Here is a 14,903-nt window from a genome sequence, read left to right as displayed (position 1 = left end):
CGTGCCTCATAATCAGAAAGTGGTTTTGGCACGTAAAACCCCATATATTATTATTAGGTTTAAAGGGTATAGATTCCATATAAATCTCTATACATCTATATCGAGCTTGACGAGCTTAGCATGCTACACAAGGACGCGCAGCGCAGCGCTTATATAGCAGCTAGCGTAGCACGACCTCTATAAGTACCCGATAAGCAAACTGGGCCTTCTCGATTCCTGATAGCGCTATCAGAATATCAGTTACTAGCATGCACTTTAGTTACATCTGTCTAAACTACGCTCGCCACACGCTAATGGCGACATCAACGCCCATAAACTGGAACAGTAGTGCGGAAAACTGCGCGGACGATGCAGTGAAAGAGCACACCAGAAAACCTACCGAGCTATAGCGCATTTAACATTTCGGAGTTGCAAGTCATGGCAACGTACCCCGAATTTTCATACGATACTGCGAAACTGGTCTCGTCTCGGCTCATTTGCAAACAGAAGACGTGTATTTCAAAATCATCAGCTTTACTTTTTACAGGTTAAAATCCAAGTTGCGCACAGAACCTATCGCGGCACGAGGCGATCATCAGCTAGGTCTACGTACAACCACAACCCTCCGCTTCTTTATCGCCAGATGTATCTCGATGGCCAGGTAGCCCAAGATGCCGCTGACCAAGAATGTCGCTAGGACGGTAATCTTGTGGGGAATTGGAAGCAACTTCTGAATGACGAACGCAATGATGAACCCAAAAGACTCCCACAGCCGGTAATTGGCGAAGGCAGCTTCCTCGTCCTCCGTGAACACCGTGCCATAGAAGGCTGGAATTAAGAAAGGCAAAATCACATGTTTTGGGCACTGAAAACACAAACTGCTGCTTTAGATAATACGCCACTCGTTAAGCAAAACAGTATACAATTGAGATGATCAAAATGAAGCTATAACCGCAGCATATTCCAAACGACGAATAAAAAAAAACTCTTAATGTCATAACGCTGAGCCAGCGTGAATTAGGGGCACTTTTTGCACGCATCTTTTACACGCTTAGTTTTCGTCACACACAGCAAACAGGCTTCCTTGCGTTAATTTTGCCTCGCCTAGAGTTCGGAAAGCGTGATATGGAGACACTTGCACGCTTACTTCATGCATGCTTTTTCATCGACCAGTTTCATCACGCTTCCCAAGCGTGAGTAGCGATGTGATTCTACACTTGCGAAGCTTGACGTTATTTGCGAGCTTCCCGTCTTGTGTGCGTCATGCGCATTATTTACTTTTACTGTGACCAACAATGGATAAGAACCCACATCAAAATACAGTATTGCTCTGCGCTGTCTTTACTTCTGGCTCTAAATAACAGACACGTTAAAACAAAGCCTGTTAGGTCGAATGGCATGTCCAAGCTAGCCGAAGCGTAATGAAGTAAATTTGTGCATAAGCACACTGTGATTAGGGGTTGTTTGAAGGTCTTGTAGTTGTCAATTGCAATGGCAGGATGATCAACACAAAACGACTGCGACCTCAGAGAATGTCCTTCGCTGCAGTAAGGCATCACGCTGAACGTTACGATTCGATTGTTCTAGAACACACACCTAATCTAAAATTGTTCGCCTCCTGTCATCCCAATTAATAGAACGGTCGTTGACACTTTCACTTAAGAATAGAACGGCTAAGCAGAAACTACTTAGGATGGACGGTACCTCCGTTCTTATCTCCAGGATCATTAATTACAATGCACGTATATTTTATCAGCCGCAATTAGCTAATATTATTCCACAAATGTGGAATCTATTATCCGTTGGGGTGTTCAGACAGCAAATAGAGAGCAAGAAAGTAGCCACGTCATCAAGTGCTAGGAGTAACACAACCTCGTTGCCTTGTAAACGAACAGCTCCTTTTTTTTTTCGTATTGACATGCAGTTCAGCTCACCATTGACTTGCGTTTGCCAGACAGCGTCACCTAGGCCCCAACAGCCGGCAATGAGAAAGAAAACGTAGAACTCGTTCGGCGTGGGTTTCCACACACAAAGAACAACTATTACAGCGCCGTTAACAGCAGCACCGAGAAGAAATATGGGTATCCTGCCGACGAGATTTATGATGGTGCCAAACGCCATCGAAAAGACAGCATCAGCCAGACCAAAAGTGATCATGATGAAGCCCACGTAATGAATACCAAGAGCGCAGCTCACGTAAGCCTGAAACGAGAGAAAAGCACAAATTAATAGGCATATCCGTGCTCTAGGACGTGGAGCACGTAAAGACCGCAATATTATCTTGTCAGCAACGGTATTTATAGTAACTCAAAAGTTGGTGGGTTAATTTACAACCCGCAAAAGGTAGAGGCTTGTCTGGGGCCCATTAGATACTTGTCTTACATATACAGCTCAAGTGAGATGTAATTTACTCTGGTGATTCATTCTGGATAATTCAAAGCATTCAGTTCTTTTATTACTCTGGAACGTCCAACAACGAATGTTTACATGGCTTTCTTGGATCAATTTCACGAAAACCGGAAAATGTCACGCGACCTGTAAACATTGAGATGCTAAATACACAAGCACGCACTCCGCCTATTCCGAGTATATTTCAACGGAACGTCACCTGCGTGAAGTCAGCGATGAGAAAAGCCTGCTGGATGCCGCTGTAGACAGTGAGCGGCAGGATGGCCCACTGGTATGGCTTGCGCAGGTGCCTCAGCGTCTCCACGAGCAGCGATGCCGGCTTCTTTGAGGCAAGCCTGGACGGCGGCGCAAGCGGGTCCAACAGAATCAGCACGCTGAGCCCCGAGAGCAGCGAGCACGCCGTGTAGATGCCCATGAGCGTGTAAATTTTGGCGCTGTCCGGCGGTTGCAGGTTCTCATTGTCTGCGTCGTCCTCGGCCGTCACGAAACGAATCCCGCAGCTATCAATGTTCACGCTGACGTTGGCCGGTCTGCCGGCCGGCCTGAGCACGTAGTATGAGATGAGGTTCCCCCAAATTTGGGCCGTCTGGAAGATCATGAAGAAGAGCCCGAAGAAGCGGGTCACCACGTCGACCGGTTTCTGGCGAGTCTGGGCCGCATAGTCGTTGGCCATGGTAGTCAGATACGCGCACTTGGCGGTCCAAAGGGGCGCGCCTCCCAGACCCATCACGATGGAGGCCGGGATAAGGGTCGCCCAGGTCGGGTAGAAGTTGGCAACGAAGTAGAATACGTACATGGACATGGACACGACCAGCGTGGTCTTAAGGCTCAGCTTGCGGATCATGAGCGTCGGCACAAACATGCATGAAATCACGAGCGCGATGTAGATGGTTGCCATCGTGTATGTGCCCAGGCCCTGAACCGAGTTTATGCTGCTCTGCAGGTTGGACACCGACTGGAACGCTGTGAAGAGCAACAAGAAGCCGAAGCTCACGGTAACCACGTTTTTTATTATGTTCCTCGGAGTCCTCGCGGTGGCTTCCTCGCAGCACACAAGCTCGGGCACCGAAACCACGCCTTTCTCTTGGACCTTCGCCATGACGTCCGTGTTGTGGGATGCGTGCAGCCTTGCCGTGGGAGAGACAACTAGGAGGAACCGCCTTTTCCGCTGTAACAAAAAAGAAGACAGGAACAAGTGAATCGTCTGTTATTCTGTCATGGCCACGGCTCTTTCCACGAACGACAATAAGGTTGCATGATTTCCCCTGCATGTGCGCGTCACCCGTAGATTGTCTTCTACCGGACATGCGCCACGTTCCGGTAGAATACCGAAGTTTTGTCGATGTTACCTTCAGAAATGGGGTGAATGGCACTGGGCATGGCAGATCGTGCTTTTCCGTGGGACGGCGCCGCGGGCGCTGGCTGAGCTTAATCGGCTTAGTTGCTTAATCATCACTTGCAGGCGCAGCAGCAGAAGGCATCCCAATCAGAGGCAGGGGCGTGCTCTTTTTATCACTCTTCTTCCTCGTTGCAACTCGTCAAAGGCGTGTGAAGCAAATAGTTTCGAATTCTGTCATGTTATCATCTCTTTGCAAATCGACTCGGAAGCATCTCGACAGCAAAACAAGCACTAGGGAAGAACCTTAGTATACTGTAATAATGGTAATAATCTGGGATAGTTGGTTATATATCTTCTTTCACGGCCGACTGATACCATTTATAACGCAGGCCGAGCGTCGCTCTTACCAATGACGAAGTGCAAAAAGTACAAAAAGGAAAGAGTAAAGCCACACGCACACGGCGGCCGCATTTCGATGGGGGCGAAATGCGAAAACACCCGTGTACTTAGATTTAGGTGCACGTTAAAGAACCCCAGGTGGTCGAAATTTCCGGAGTCCCCCACTACGGCGTGCCTCATAATCAGAAAGTGGTTTTGGCACGTAAAACCCCATAATTTAATTTTTTTTTAAGCCACACGCAGTGAAAGCTGGTAGTCGTTTTCTCAAGTTTGAACTCGTGTTTAGCGCGATTTTCATAAACCTCTTTTGTGTTGTCGTTTTGCTAGATTCGATCTTCGGGTCCAGACTGCGCACACTCTTCAGTTGCGTGAGGTTGGGATCAAACCAGTCACACACCTTGCAGCTGTGGCCACACACGGTCGACGCATTCTCTCTTGAACCGTCCATCGGTACCGTCCGGGGGAGGAATCTCTCTGCGTTCACGTCTCTGCTCGGCCTCCTACTCTCGAAGTTTGGGGTTACATTGCCTCTGCTGGCGCTTTGCTTGGGTTGCCTTCTCTTGAAAGTGGGGGTTGGATTGCCTCCACCGGCGTTTGGCTTGCGCTTCCCGTTCTCGATCCTTGGCGGTAGCGGCTTCCCTCCGCTGGCGCTTTCCTTGCGCTCCTCGCTCTCGAAGCCGACGATTTGCACGACGTCGGCGCTGCCGCTCTTGTGCGAGCTCCTGCGGCCGCTCGCGCCGAGCGGAATCCATGGCGCGAAAGGGCGCGTGCTCTGCCCCCCTGCTTGACACCGGACACCGGACGGCGAAGGCTCGACTTAGAACAGCTCCGCTGTTCATATAATCGAAAAAGGCATCGCTACAATATCGCGACCCAGCAAACTGACACGGTCAGCAAGCAAGCGCAGCTATAGGACGAACGATTTTAAATGCGTAAGCATATCTATGTCTACCAAACGAGAAAACCCGTCCGTGTTACACGTAGCACAAATCTCTATAAAGAAACTAATGTCTAAAAAAATCGCACTTTCTCCCGAAAAGCGAAGCATGCATTACGATAACAAATTAGTAAACATCTATACGAAGTAAGGATAGTAGCTTTATTGGCTGTATACTCTAAACTTGGAAACATTCCCTTACTAACTGAAGTGACAAGGATGATATAAGCGCGCACAGTAAACATGAACACATCACATTCAATGAGCGCGGACATTTGCTTTCAAAACACTGGTGTGAGCAAGCGCAGCATCAGCAGCGAGCAAAGTGGCTTTCGTGCAGTCTACCGCTCCAACGCAAGAGCAGCGAGAAAATTTGGAGGACGCTTAAGCTTCGCCTTTAAGAGTGGAACGCGATAGCATTCAAAGATCCCTGACTGCTCCTCACGCGTCCCGGCAACTGGAGCGTATGTAACCGTAATGTTTACCGGGAAACGCTGGCCGCGAACGCTATGCACGAAGGCAGGCTTTCTGGTAGAAACGCGGCATGGGCCGCGATGCGACGGAGGCGAGCGCCCACTGGAGGTATTGCAAGGAACCAGGCGCGCTGCTCCGTGGCCCCCGAGACACCCACGCGCCGGCGCGTGCAAATGGCGGACGCCGCGGCTGGTTTGTGAATGGTAGAAACGCTGGAAAAGGGGTTTCTGTCAGTTTTCGCGTATAGTCAAATTACAGACAGAGAGCTATTATGTGCGTCGGTTGTGTGTAAGTCATAGTTTACAATTTTCCCACGCATTTTAGTTTAAGAAATTTAATTCGTTCAGTAAATCCATGCGTCACATGGAGGGCCTGGGTATATATGGGTGGTTCGAAAATATTTTCGCCGGAACGACGTCCAACGCCGTCACAAAAGTTTCTGCGACACGGGCTCTTTAACACTATCGCTTTAAAATAGCGCGCACGAAGGCATGAGCCGTCTGCAGATCCCGTTCAAGATACGGCGCGCGCGGCCATGCGGGGTACGCACTTGTTGGCGCAGTCGAAGCCGCCCCTCCTCCAACCGCGCGTCCTCCCCGCTTTCCTCGATATATGGCGCGCGAGATAGAGCCGCGGTCGTCAGTTCCCTTGAGCCCGGTCGCGAATTGCGCAATGGCCGTGGGAGCAAAACGCCGTCCCTCCCATCCCCTCACAGCCTTTCGAGCGACAGAAGACGGCGCGTTTGCTCTCCATTTTCTTCCTCCGCTTGCGCAATATTGAACCGCTATCGCCGGCTCGCCCTCGCACGCTTACACTGGCACATAGACCATACGGCGCGCGGCGACAATTTTATCGCCCTTAGACTTCATACGGAGCCTCACGGCGACGCCGACGGCAGAAATGCGCCTGGATTGTCCATGTAATTGCTATCGCAATAAAAATTCACGCAGAAACTGCTCTGTAAATTGTCGAAGCATGCGTAAGCATTGTGCCACTCGCTCAATTCCACGCAACCTGGTGTCACTGTCAGTGTTACGAAACTTGATGCGTCCAGTACAAACTACAACGCTGCGGCGACACGAACGGGTGCGGACGGCAGCGCAAGGTGCATTGATAACGTAAGCAAAGTACTGCAGGTGGTGGCGCCCGGTGCGCTGATGACGTTCCGATCATGATAAGCCATTATCGCTCTTTAGCGCCTTATCCATCCTCGTCGAGCCATAATGAACAATGACCAAACGTACTGCGCCGGCGGCTGCGTATGACACGGCCACGCGGACCGTATTTTGAAAGCGATCCGAGATGCCGACAGAGAGTGCCGACCGCTAATGTAGCTTGGCGTGCTGTGTGTTCGCCGAGCGTTGAAGAGAGACCTGCGGGCCCGTGTCTTGAAAGCGATCTGCGAAACGGGCAGAGTGCGGCATGTGCTGAGAGCTCCGTGAGCGCTGTGTTCTCGCCGCTTCGTTCGCGTTGAAGCGACAGGCAGCACGAAGGTAAAGTCGCTCGCTGCTTCGGGCTCTATTTTGAAGGTGATCGTCTTACATGACGGACGCACAGATGGACAGTTTTCTCGTTGGGTAAGCATAAAAATACGCATTTAAGAACAATAAATTCGAAAGGGAAACGCTGGCAGTGGTAAGTTTTGAACCGACAGCCCCACGCTCAGAAGCCGAGTGTCTTACCCATTGAGCTAAACACTTACGTTTGCAGGAGGTAAATATATCTGAATCATATGAATGTGTTGCACCGGTGGTACAAAACAAATCTCAAAAAAGCATAGTTTTTATGAAGGCTTTCTTGAAGGATTTGGTGACCATGGAATAAAAGCCATTTCTAAGACCACGTGTACACCCAACTTGGAGCATTGTAGACATTAGGAAAATTCCGATTTTGCGAAAATTTAATGCCAAACATGCCACTTAACGGATGCGCTTCGGTGGTTGCGGGATGCGATTTCCACTGGGGCGTTCCTTCACCGAGCGAAATGCCACCGATCTCTAAGGCTCATGCGTTTCGTGTCGCGCAACACAGAGAGGTAAAACGATTTCTTGGGCGAGTTGGTCACTTATTGCAGGCATAACAGCAGCGCCAAAAAGCACACGCAAAAGGAAGGAACATATGTGTGTTTTTTGGCACTGCTGTTATGCCTACAACAGACAGGTAAGCAGTCAATGATAAGGATGATAAGGAGTGATGAGGGGTTATATCGGTCTTATCACTGTTGATAATGGTTCGACGAAGAGGGATGAGGTGCGAAAGAACGACAAGGGCTTATAATAGTCGGAACAATTCTGATAAGGTTGATAAGGGTCGGATCAAGTCCCATGAGGTTGGTAAGAACCGATATTTATTTATTTATTTATTTATTTATTTATTTATTTATTTATTTATTTATTGTACCATCAAGGCATACAAGCACTATATCGGGGAGGGGTCAATAATTCAACATCAATACAGTTATTTGCACACACACAATTGAAAATTTCGAAAATGGGAACGAATGTAATTTCTAATAACAACGAAAATTCAGACTGTCATGCAAGGCTTGGACAATAATTACGGCAAGAAAATACTATTGCAGCCGATTAAGACAGTAAAAGATGAAGTTTCCAACCGACATAAGGAACGTTTACAGAAAAAAAAAATGTTGGAATGCGTTAAATTGCGCTGGAAAGAGCTTCACGAAAATGGTCACAGTTGGTAATGCTAACTAATGAGGCGGGAAGATGGTCCCAGTCGAGGCTGGTTTTGGGCAGGAAAGAGTGCGAGTACGTTGCAGTGTTTTGGTGAGGGACATGGACTTTGTGGTGGTGACCAAGTCGAGATGGAACAAAATTAGGCGGTTTAATCAGTCGGGTCCTAAGAACATGATTGTGATGATAGAGCTTATGAAACAATGCAAGTCTAGATAGTTTCCATCTATTTGCAAGCGGGGGCAGATTAAGTATCGATTTCATGTCAGTTACGCTGGAAGTTCGATGGTAGTTACTTAGGATAAAACGTGCGGAGCGATTCTAAAAAAAAATAAATTATGGGGTTTTACGTGCCAAAACCACTTTCTGATTATGAGGCACGCCGTAGTGGGGGAGTCCGGAAATTTGGACCACCTGGGGTTCTTTAACGTGCACCTAAATCTAAGTACACGGGTGTTTTCGCATTTCGCCCCCATCGAAATGCGGCCGCCGTGGCCCTGAGCGATTCTGCATTGCCTCTAAGTTAGTGGTAAGAGTTGCAAGGCCCAGATTGACGAGGCATATTCGAGATTAGATAGGACATAAGTGATATATAACTGTCGCTTGAGTGATGAAGGTGCAAGAGAGAAGCTTCTTTTCAGGTAACCAAGCATGCGATTGGCCTTTGATGTTACGTGCTCGATGTGGTACTTCCATGAAAGGTCATTAGTAATATGTACAATGAGGTATTTATAGGTAGTTACGCATTCAAGCGCCGCGCTGTGAAGAGGGTAGTTCGGGCAAGGCATGTTATTACACGATACTCTCATTGATTTACATTTAAGAATGTTAAGCTTCATTTTCCACATTTCACACCAAGCAGAAATATTATTTAGGTCACTTTGAAGGTTTATTGTGTCAGTATAATTAGAAATGGTGCGGTAGATAACACAATCATCAGCAAAAAGACAGACAAGAAGCAATGCTAGTAGGTAAATCATTAATATCAATCAAAAATAGTAATGGGCCTAAAACTGAGCCCTGTAGCACTCATGAGGAAACAGGTGCCTCTAGAGAATCGGTTCCATTCACCGTGACGAATTGAGTGCGGTTAGAAAGAAAGTCTCGTATCCAGTGTTGTACTAAAGGGTCAACGTTCAGCCTGGTTAGATTTAGCATAAGGAGCTCATGGTTTACACTATCAAAGGCTTTCGCAATATCTAAGTATATGCAATCAGTGATGAGGCCGGCGTCAAGGAATGCGTGAAGGTCATTAGTAAATGTAAGTAGCTGTGTTTCACAAGAAACATGTTTACGAAAACCATGTTGGGATGGGTGAAAAAAGTTATTCGACTCCAAGAAGTTAACTAAGTCAGTAAAGATGACATGTTCTAATATTTTGCAGGGAACAGATGTTAGTGATATCGCACGACAATTACTTGGGTTGTGTGCGTCACCAGACTTGTAGAAAGGCACGACCTTGGCTACTTTCCTATCCTTGGGCAAGGATCCATCGCTGAGTGATTTTGTGAAAATGTATTTCAGAATGATAGAGCTGTACTCATTAGTGTTTTGCAAGAATTTAGCGTTAATGCCATCCCGGCCACATGAAGATGATCGTTTTAGTCTGTTAATAATAGCATGAATGCCGGCTGGGTCAAGCATGATGGGATCCATTGGTGTAAGATGTGCTCTCGGATACGAAGGAAGAGTGAATATTGGGTCCCAGAACAAGTTTGTAAAGGTGTCATTAAAGACTGAGGCACAAAGATGCTTCGGAACTGGTTCACCATTGTTATTGAGAGATACGTCGTTGTTGTTGCTGCTTTTCATTGTATTCCAAAAGCGTTTAGGGTTAGTTTTGAGTAAGGACGGAAGCGTTGAATGGGCAAAGGTAAATTTCGCGTTTTCAGTGCCTCTGAATATGTCGAAGAAGCGGCTTTGTATACAGCCCATCTCTCCGGGTTAGGCAATTTTTTCGCACTACGAAACAGCCTGGTTTCTTTGTTCGATAACCGCCTGAGATATCTGTTATACCAAGAAGCGTTATTGTTGTCGTAAACAGCTCGTAAAGGAATAAATTTGTTAGTTAGATAAATGTTGTTAGTTAGATAAAAGTTGTTAAAAGTTGGATCACGGCCGATAAGGTTGATAAGGATATATCAAGGTTTATAAAGATCGGATTAATTGCGATAAGGGTCAGGTCGCGTCCGATAAGGTTGGTAACAACCGATAAGGATTGATAAGGGTCGGATCTCGTGCGATAAGGTAGATATATTGACCGATAAGGGCTCATACTGGTCGGATCATGTGTGATGAGATTGATAGTGACACCGGGCTGCGTGGAGATGAGCAAGTGGCACAATGGTTACGCATGCTTAGACAACTCCAGTCGAGTTTCTACCGTAATTTCTTTCTTCGGGACAGTGTTCTGGCTACGCATCAAAGAAACGCCCCCCTGTCTTGGCAAGCCATGGAGGACAGTTCTAGCGGTCGGCACTACCAGCATATGCTTCTATACTGCCGTTAAGGTGCGCCCGCTAGGGACACGTGTACTGCGAGATCCGCGGAATGCAACCGTGCACTGTAATCTTTCCAGACATATTGCACTTACATGTCTTAAACAGACTGCCACCACCCGAAAGACGGTACAGCTTTTGTCTTTTTATATGGACTAGGATGTGCATTTTATCGGCGTGGTTAACGGGGAGCACTCGGACACAAGTCATCATTAACGGCATTCCTGTGTTCGCTAAATTAGATTCGGCAGCACAAGGTTCCTTTGTACCCTCTACGTTTCCCGGTTCACGTACAAGGTTGCGGAAGTGCGACATAAGCCCCACGGGCCCTAGCTAGCCACCATATCCTCGCAATGAGCCACTGACCTCCCGCGCTTGCTTAGCGGCTATGGCGTTGCGCTGCTAAGAACGAGGTCACGAGCTCGATTCCCGGCCGCGGCGGCCGCATTTAGATGGGGCCAAAATGCAAAAAAAAAAAAGAAAACGCTCGTGTACCGTGCACTGGATACACTTTAAATCACCCCGGGTGGTCAAAATTAATCCGGAATCCCCACTACGGCATGCCTCATGATCGTAGCATGGTTATGGCAGATAATACACCAGAATTTAATTTAATGTGCCACTGAATGTTCTTGGAAAGTTCCACGCCACTATCCAGTGTAAAAAAATCAGTGTCCAAGAAGCGTGTACGTAGTACATGCGTTTTGTACAATTGGGGGTTTCACCAAGTTCGCAGACTGGACTTGTAGTTCTTAAGCGGTCTAGGAGCTATGGAAGGAGAATACAAATAATCTAAATCCAAATTTCTCATCTTTCGCAATTCACGTTGCACGTCACATTGTGTTACCCATGTGCGACCAAGTTAAGCTGGGGGCTACGGAACGAGATCGTGGGATCAGCAATGTTGATGACCCAAATAAATGGCGTGCGGGAATTGTGTCTGCTCTTTATCTATATGCAACTGTCCATATTTGTGCATACTTGAAGCAACTAAACAAAAGTGTACTTAGTCAGCGCTATACCGAACCACTGTTGACGATATAATTAACATCTTTAGCGGGGAACCTGTCTTTTCGAAGCTGAATGTTAACTCCAGCTTTTATCAAATCAAGTTGTCTTCAAAAAAGCCTGCTTCTACCTACACTCATAAAACCGGTTGAGCGATACTGTTTTCAGAGGCCCCCGTTTGGCGTAAAGTCGAGACCCGAGATTTTTTTTTTTTTTTTTTTTGAGGAGGAGGAAATGTTACAAATAACCAAAGGAACACCAGGTGCGATAACATAATGAATGACATGCTTATTTTTGGCTTCAACAGGGCTAAACACGACGAACGACTTCTTCTAACTTTAGATCGACTCGCAAGTGTTGGCGCTACTCTAAAAAAGGTTGTTTTGGTGTAACCGAAGATAATGTTTCTTGGTTGTGTACTTAGTCGTGAATGGATCGAGCCAAGCCCTGAAAAAGTCCGTGAAATCAAAACATTCGCTCCGCCAGCTAACGTGCCTGATGTAGGACGGCTACTTGGTATGATTAATCACCTAGCTAAATGCATACCTGTCTTGGCTTCGAAAACGGCGTCATACTTAATTTGCTTTTGAAGGATTCAGAATGGTCATGGGAATCAGCCCAAGTGCAAGCGTTATCGAACGTCAAAGACGCTTTCTGTTCAGTGTGCGTCATGACTAACTACGTGATGCGAAGTGTCCAATGAATCTTTCCACCAGCACGTTATCACTTGGTTTGTGTACAATACTGGTGCAAATTCTACCAAACAATGAAAAAAGCCCAGTTTAATTTGCCTCGCGCTCGTTGACGTAGGCCAATGCCCGACACTGGCAAGTTGAAAAGAAAGCTTTGGCGATGACTTGGGTGGCCTAACGATTTGAAGGGCACATCAAATGCCTTCAAATTATTGTTGAAACCGACCATAAGTCACTTATGGCGCTGTTGGAAAAATTCCCTTTACTTCATTTACTACCTCACGTTCAGCGTTTCCGCATGAGGCTAATGCGGCTCACCTGCATGGTTGTACATGTTCCGGGTAAAAGTATCAATACTGAAGATGTGTTGTCAAGAACCCTAATTCGAGGGAAGACGTTTAACACTCATGCGCTGACAGTTAGTGAAGCTGGAAAATATGTTCCTGGAAGCTTGCCTGACGCCGTTGAGTTCATCTTCGTCGAAAGAGTCAAATAATAACAAGCCGTCGACGAAATTTTTCATGCTCTTGTGAAATTCACCCGGAAAGGCTGACCAAAATTATCCTTGTTGTTAATGCCCTCGCGATCACACTGACAAGAAAGAGCGGTGGCTGTTACCGAAAAGGTATTACTAGGGTGGCCAAAGGTCCCGAATTCAGCCGAACAGTCCCGAATCGACCGATTCGGGACAGGCAAATGTTCCGACTTTTAAAATTTTTTTTTCACTGAATAGCAATAAGTAAACCATATTTCTTTTTTATAATTTCTGACAGCTGAGTTGCACATTCTTCTCATTTGTGTCCTGTTGCATTCTCATAAACATGAGCGCGGTTTCCTCCACTCGAGAGTTGGCAACCCTAGGTACTACTCAAAGGTGATCCCACAAAGATGGCTTGGCTTCACCTAGACATCGGCGCTGCAGAACATTGGCCATCACCCATCATTGTCAAGCTAGATGTTAAACTGTCACAAAGAGCCCGATCATCACTTATTGAGAATCACCTGACACGCGAAAGAAAGAACGTCTGACTTCATCTTTTATCTAAACAGAATTACAGCACAAACCCTCCTCGATGATTATCAAAGTCAATGCGAAACATTGTTTCCCTGCACGTGGCTCAAAGCCCGACCGAACTCGCCTCCTCTTGGGAAAACGCTCACTCGAGGACCACCACACGCTGACGACGTATATTATCGGAACCAGAGGTGGTCGCAGACGCTACCCGCCACACCTAATTCGTATTCGACGAAGTGCTTTTGAAAGTACGCGCCTGCTTCCCGAAAGTGGCGGTCCTGCAATCGGCGCCGCTAGGTCTGGGCGACCTATTCAGCGGCCGTTCGCTTGGCATGCCGCTGTTCTTCGGCCGCGCGTCGCTTCTCTGGTTGCTTGCGCTCCACGGCCACCCGTATCTCGCCGGCCCGTAGCTTCACCTCCTGCCTCGCTGCTTTGGTAGGCATCGCATACCTCTGTAGTCTCTGCAGAGCCTTTGCACTCTTACGCTCCCCCTCCGCTTGATACTTTCGAGGGCTCATTGTTGTATCTGAAAGCAGAGGCATATTGCAGCTAGTGCAACTGAGCCACGTCTGTTTGTGCGAGCGGAGCAGCGAGAGGAGCCCAAATCAGTAGCGGTGTGCGAGCGCATGTGTGGCAGAGCGCGCGCATACGCGTGGAGCAAGGAGAGGCCGAGTCATTAGGGGTGGCCAGCGTGCGGGCGCATCGGCGACAAACCATGTGACCTTGGATGGCCTCGCGTTTGACCTTGGCTCCAACTAGACAAAGACATGAGTCGCATTTAAAAAAATCCCCCTGACACCACTCGCCGCCAAGCAAGCTCTAGACAAGCTTGACCAAACAGATAGCGCGCTAAGCTTCGTTTTGGAGCATCGATGACGTGAAGCGTCCGCCACGAGCCATAATCACCACGTCGAAAAGAAAAAGATGGTTCGGCTTGCGTGCCGAAGCCTGGTAGACTTCAGAAAACGTCAACAGCTGACGTTTCTGGTGTGCGTGGTTTCCTGCGCTGCTCAAGCCCCCAAGTTCAGTTTCTCAGCGAAAATGTGAGAAACTCCCGTGCTGCAAGGCCTAGGAGAAGAACTTACCGCGCACTTTGAAAACTGATATGAGCTCACCTTGCCAGTGGCTAAGAGCTTTACATTGTCAGTGCCCACGTAACTGTGTTAATTAAATATATTATAAGTGTATTTATCTAACTAGCGAGAAAATTAGAACACATAACCTGTTTCCTAACGTGCGCTGTTCCAGATAATCCGGTTTCTAAAAAATCTTATTTTTCTCTTCAGCGCTCTATATTTAGGAATTTTTGACACTTCGTAAAAACACCCGTTATATACAGAGAAACGGGCCACGGCTGATAAAAGAAAATTGAAGATATCGTCGAAGACATAGGCATGCTTAAAGGGAAGCTGAAGGGTTTTACAGAAAAACATGAGTGAAGAGCTCTACGTAATGGTTTT

The 14,903-nt window shown here is 47.3% G+C and overlaps 1 protein-coding gene across 2 annotated transcripts in view; it reads right to left on the bottom strand.

Moving 5' to 3' along the window:
• Positions 1 to 496: 496 nt before the first annotated feature.
• Positions 497 to 14,903, bottom strand: part of LOC126546048 (protein unc-93 homolog A-like) — a 40,172-nt gene continuing 25,765 nt past the window's right edge. Inside the window, exons 2-4 of one of the 2 annotated variants that reach the window (XM_050194118.3) lie at positions 2,588 to 3,556; positions 1,914 to 2,181; positions 497 to 807 (exon numbers count right to left, since the gene is read on the bottom strand). In XM_050194118.3, the coding sequence (XP_050050075.1) occupies positions 575 to 807; positions 1,914 to 2,181; positions 2,588 to 3,487 (1,401 nt within the window). In that variant the 5' untranslated portion in view covers positions 3,488 to 3,556 and the 3' untranslated portion in view covers positions 497 to 574. Of the gene's footprint in view, positions 2,182 to 2,587; positions 3,557 to 14,903 lie in introns of both variants that reach the window. The other variant, XM_055061662.2, reaches the window with a different exon arrangement.

This window comes from Dermacentor andersoni, chromosome 1 (assembly GCF_023375885.2).
Source record: "Dermacentor andersoni chromosome 1, qqDerAnde1_hic_scaffold, whole genome shotgun sequence".
In the NCBI taxonomy this organism is placed as follows: domain Eukaryota; kingdom Metazoa; phylum Arthropoda; class Arachnida; order Ixodida; family Ixodidae; genus Dermacentor; species Dermacentor andersoni.
This window is presented reverse-complemented; position numbering and strand designations above follow the sequence as displayed.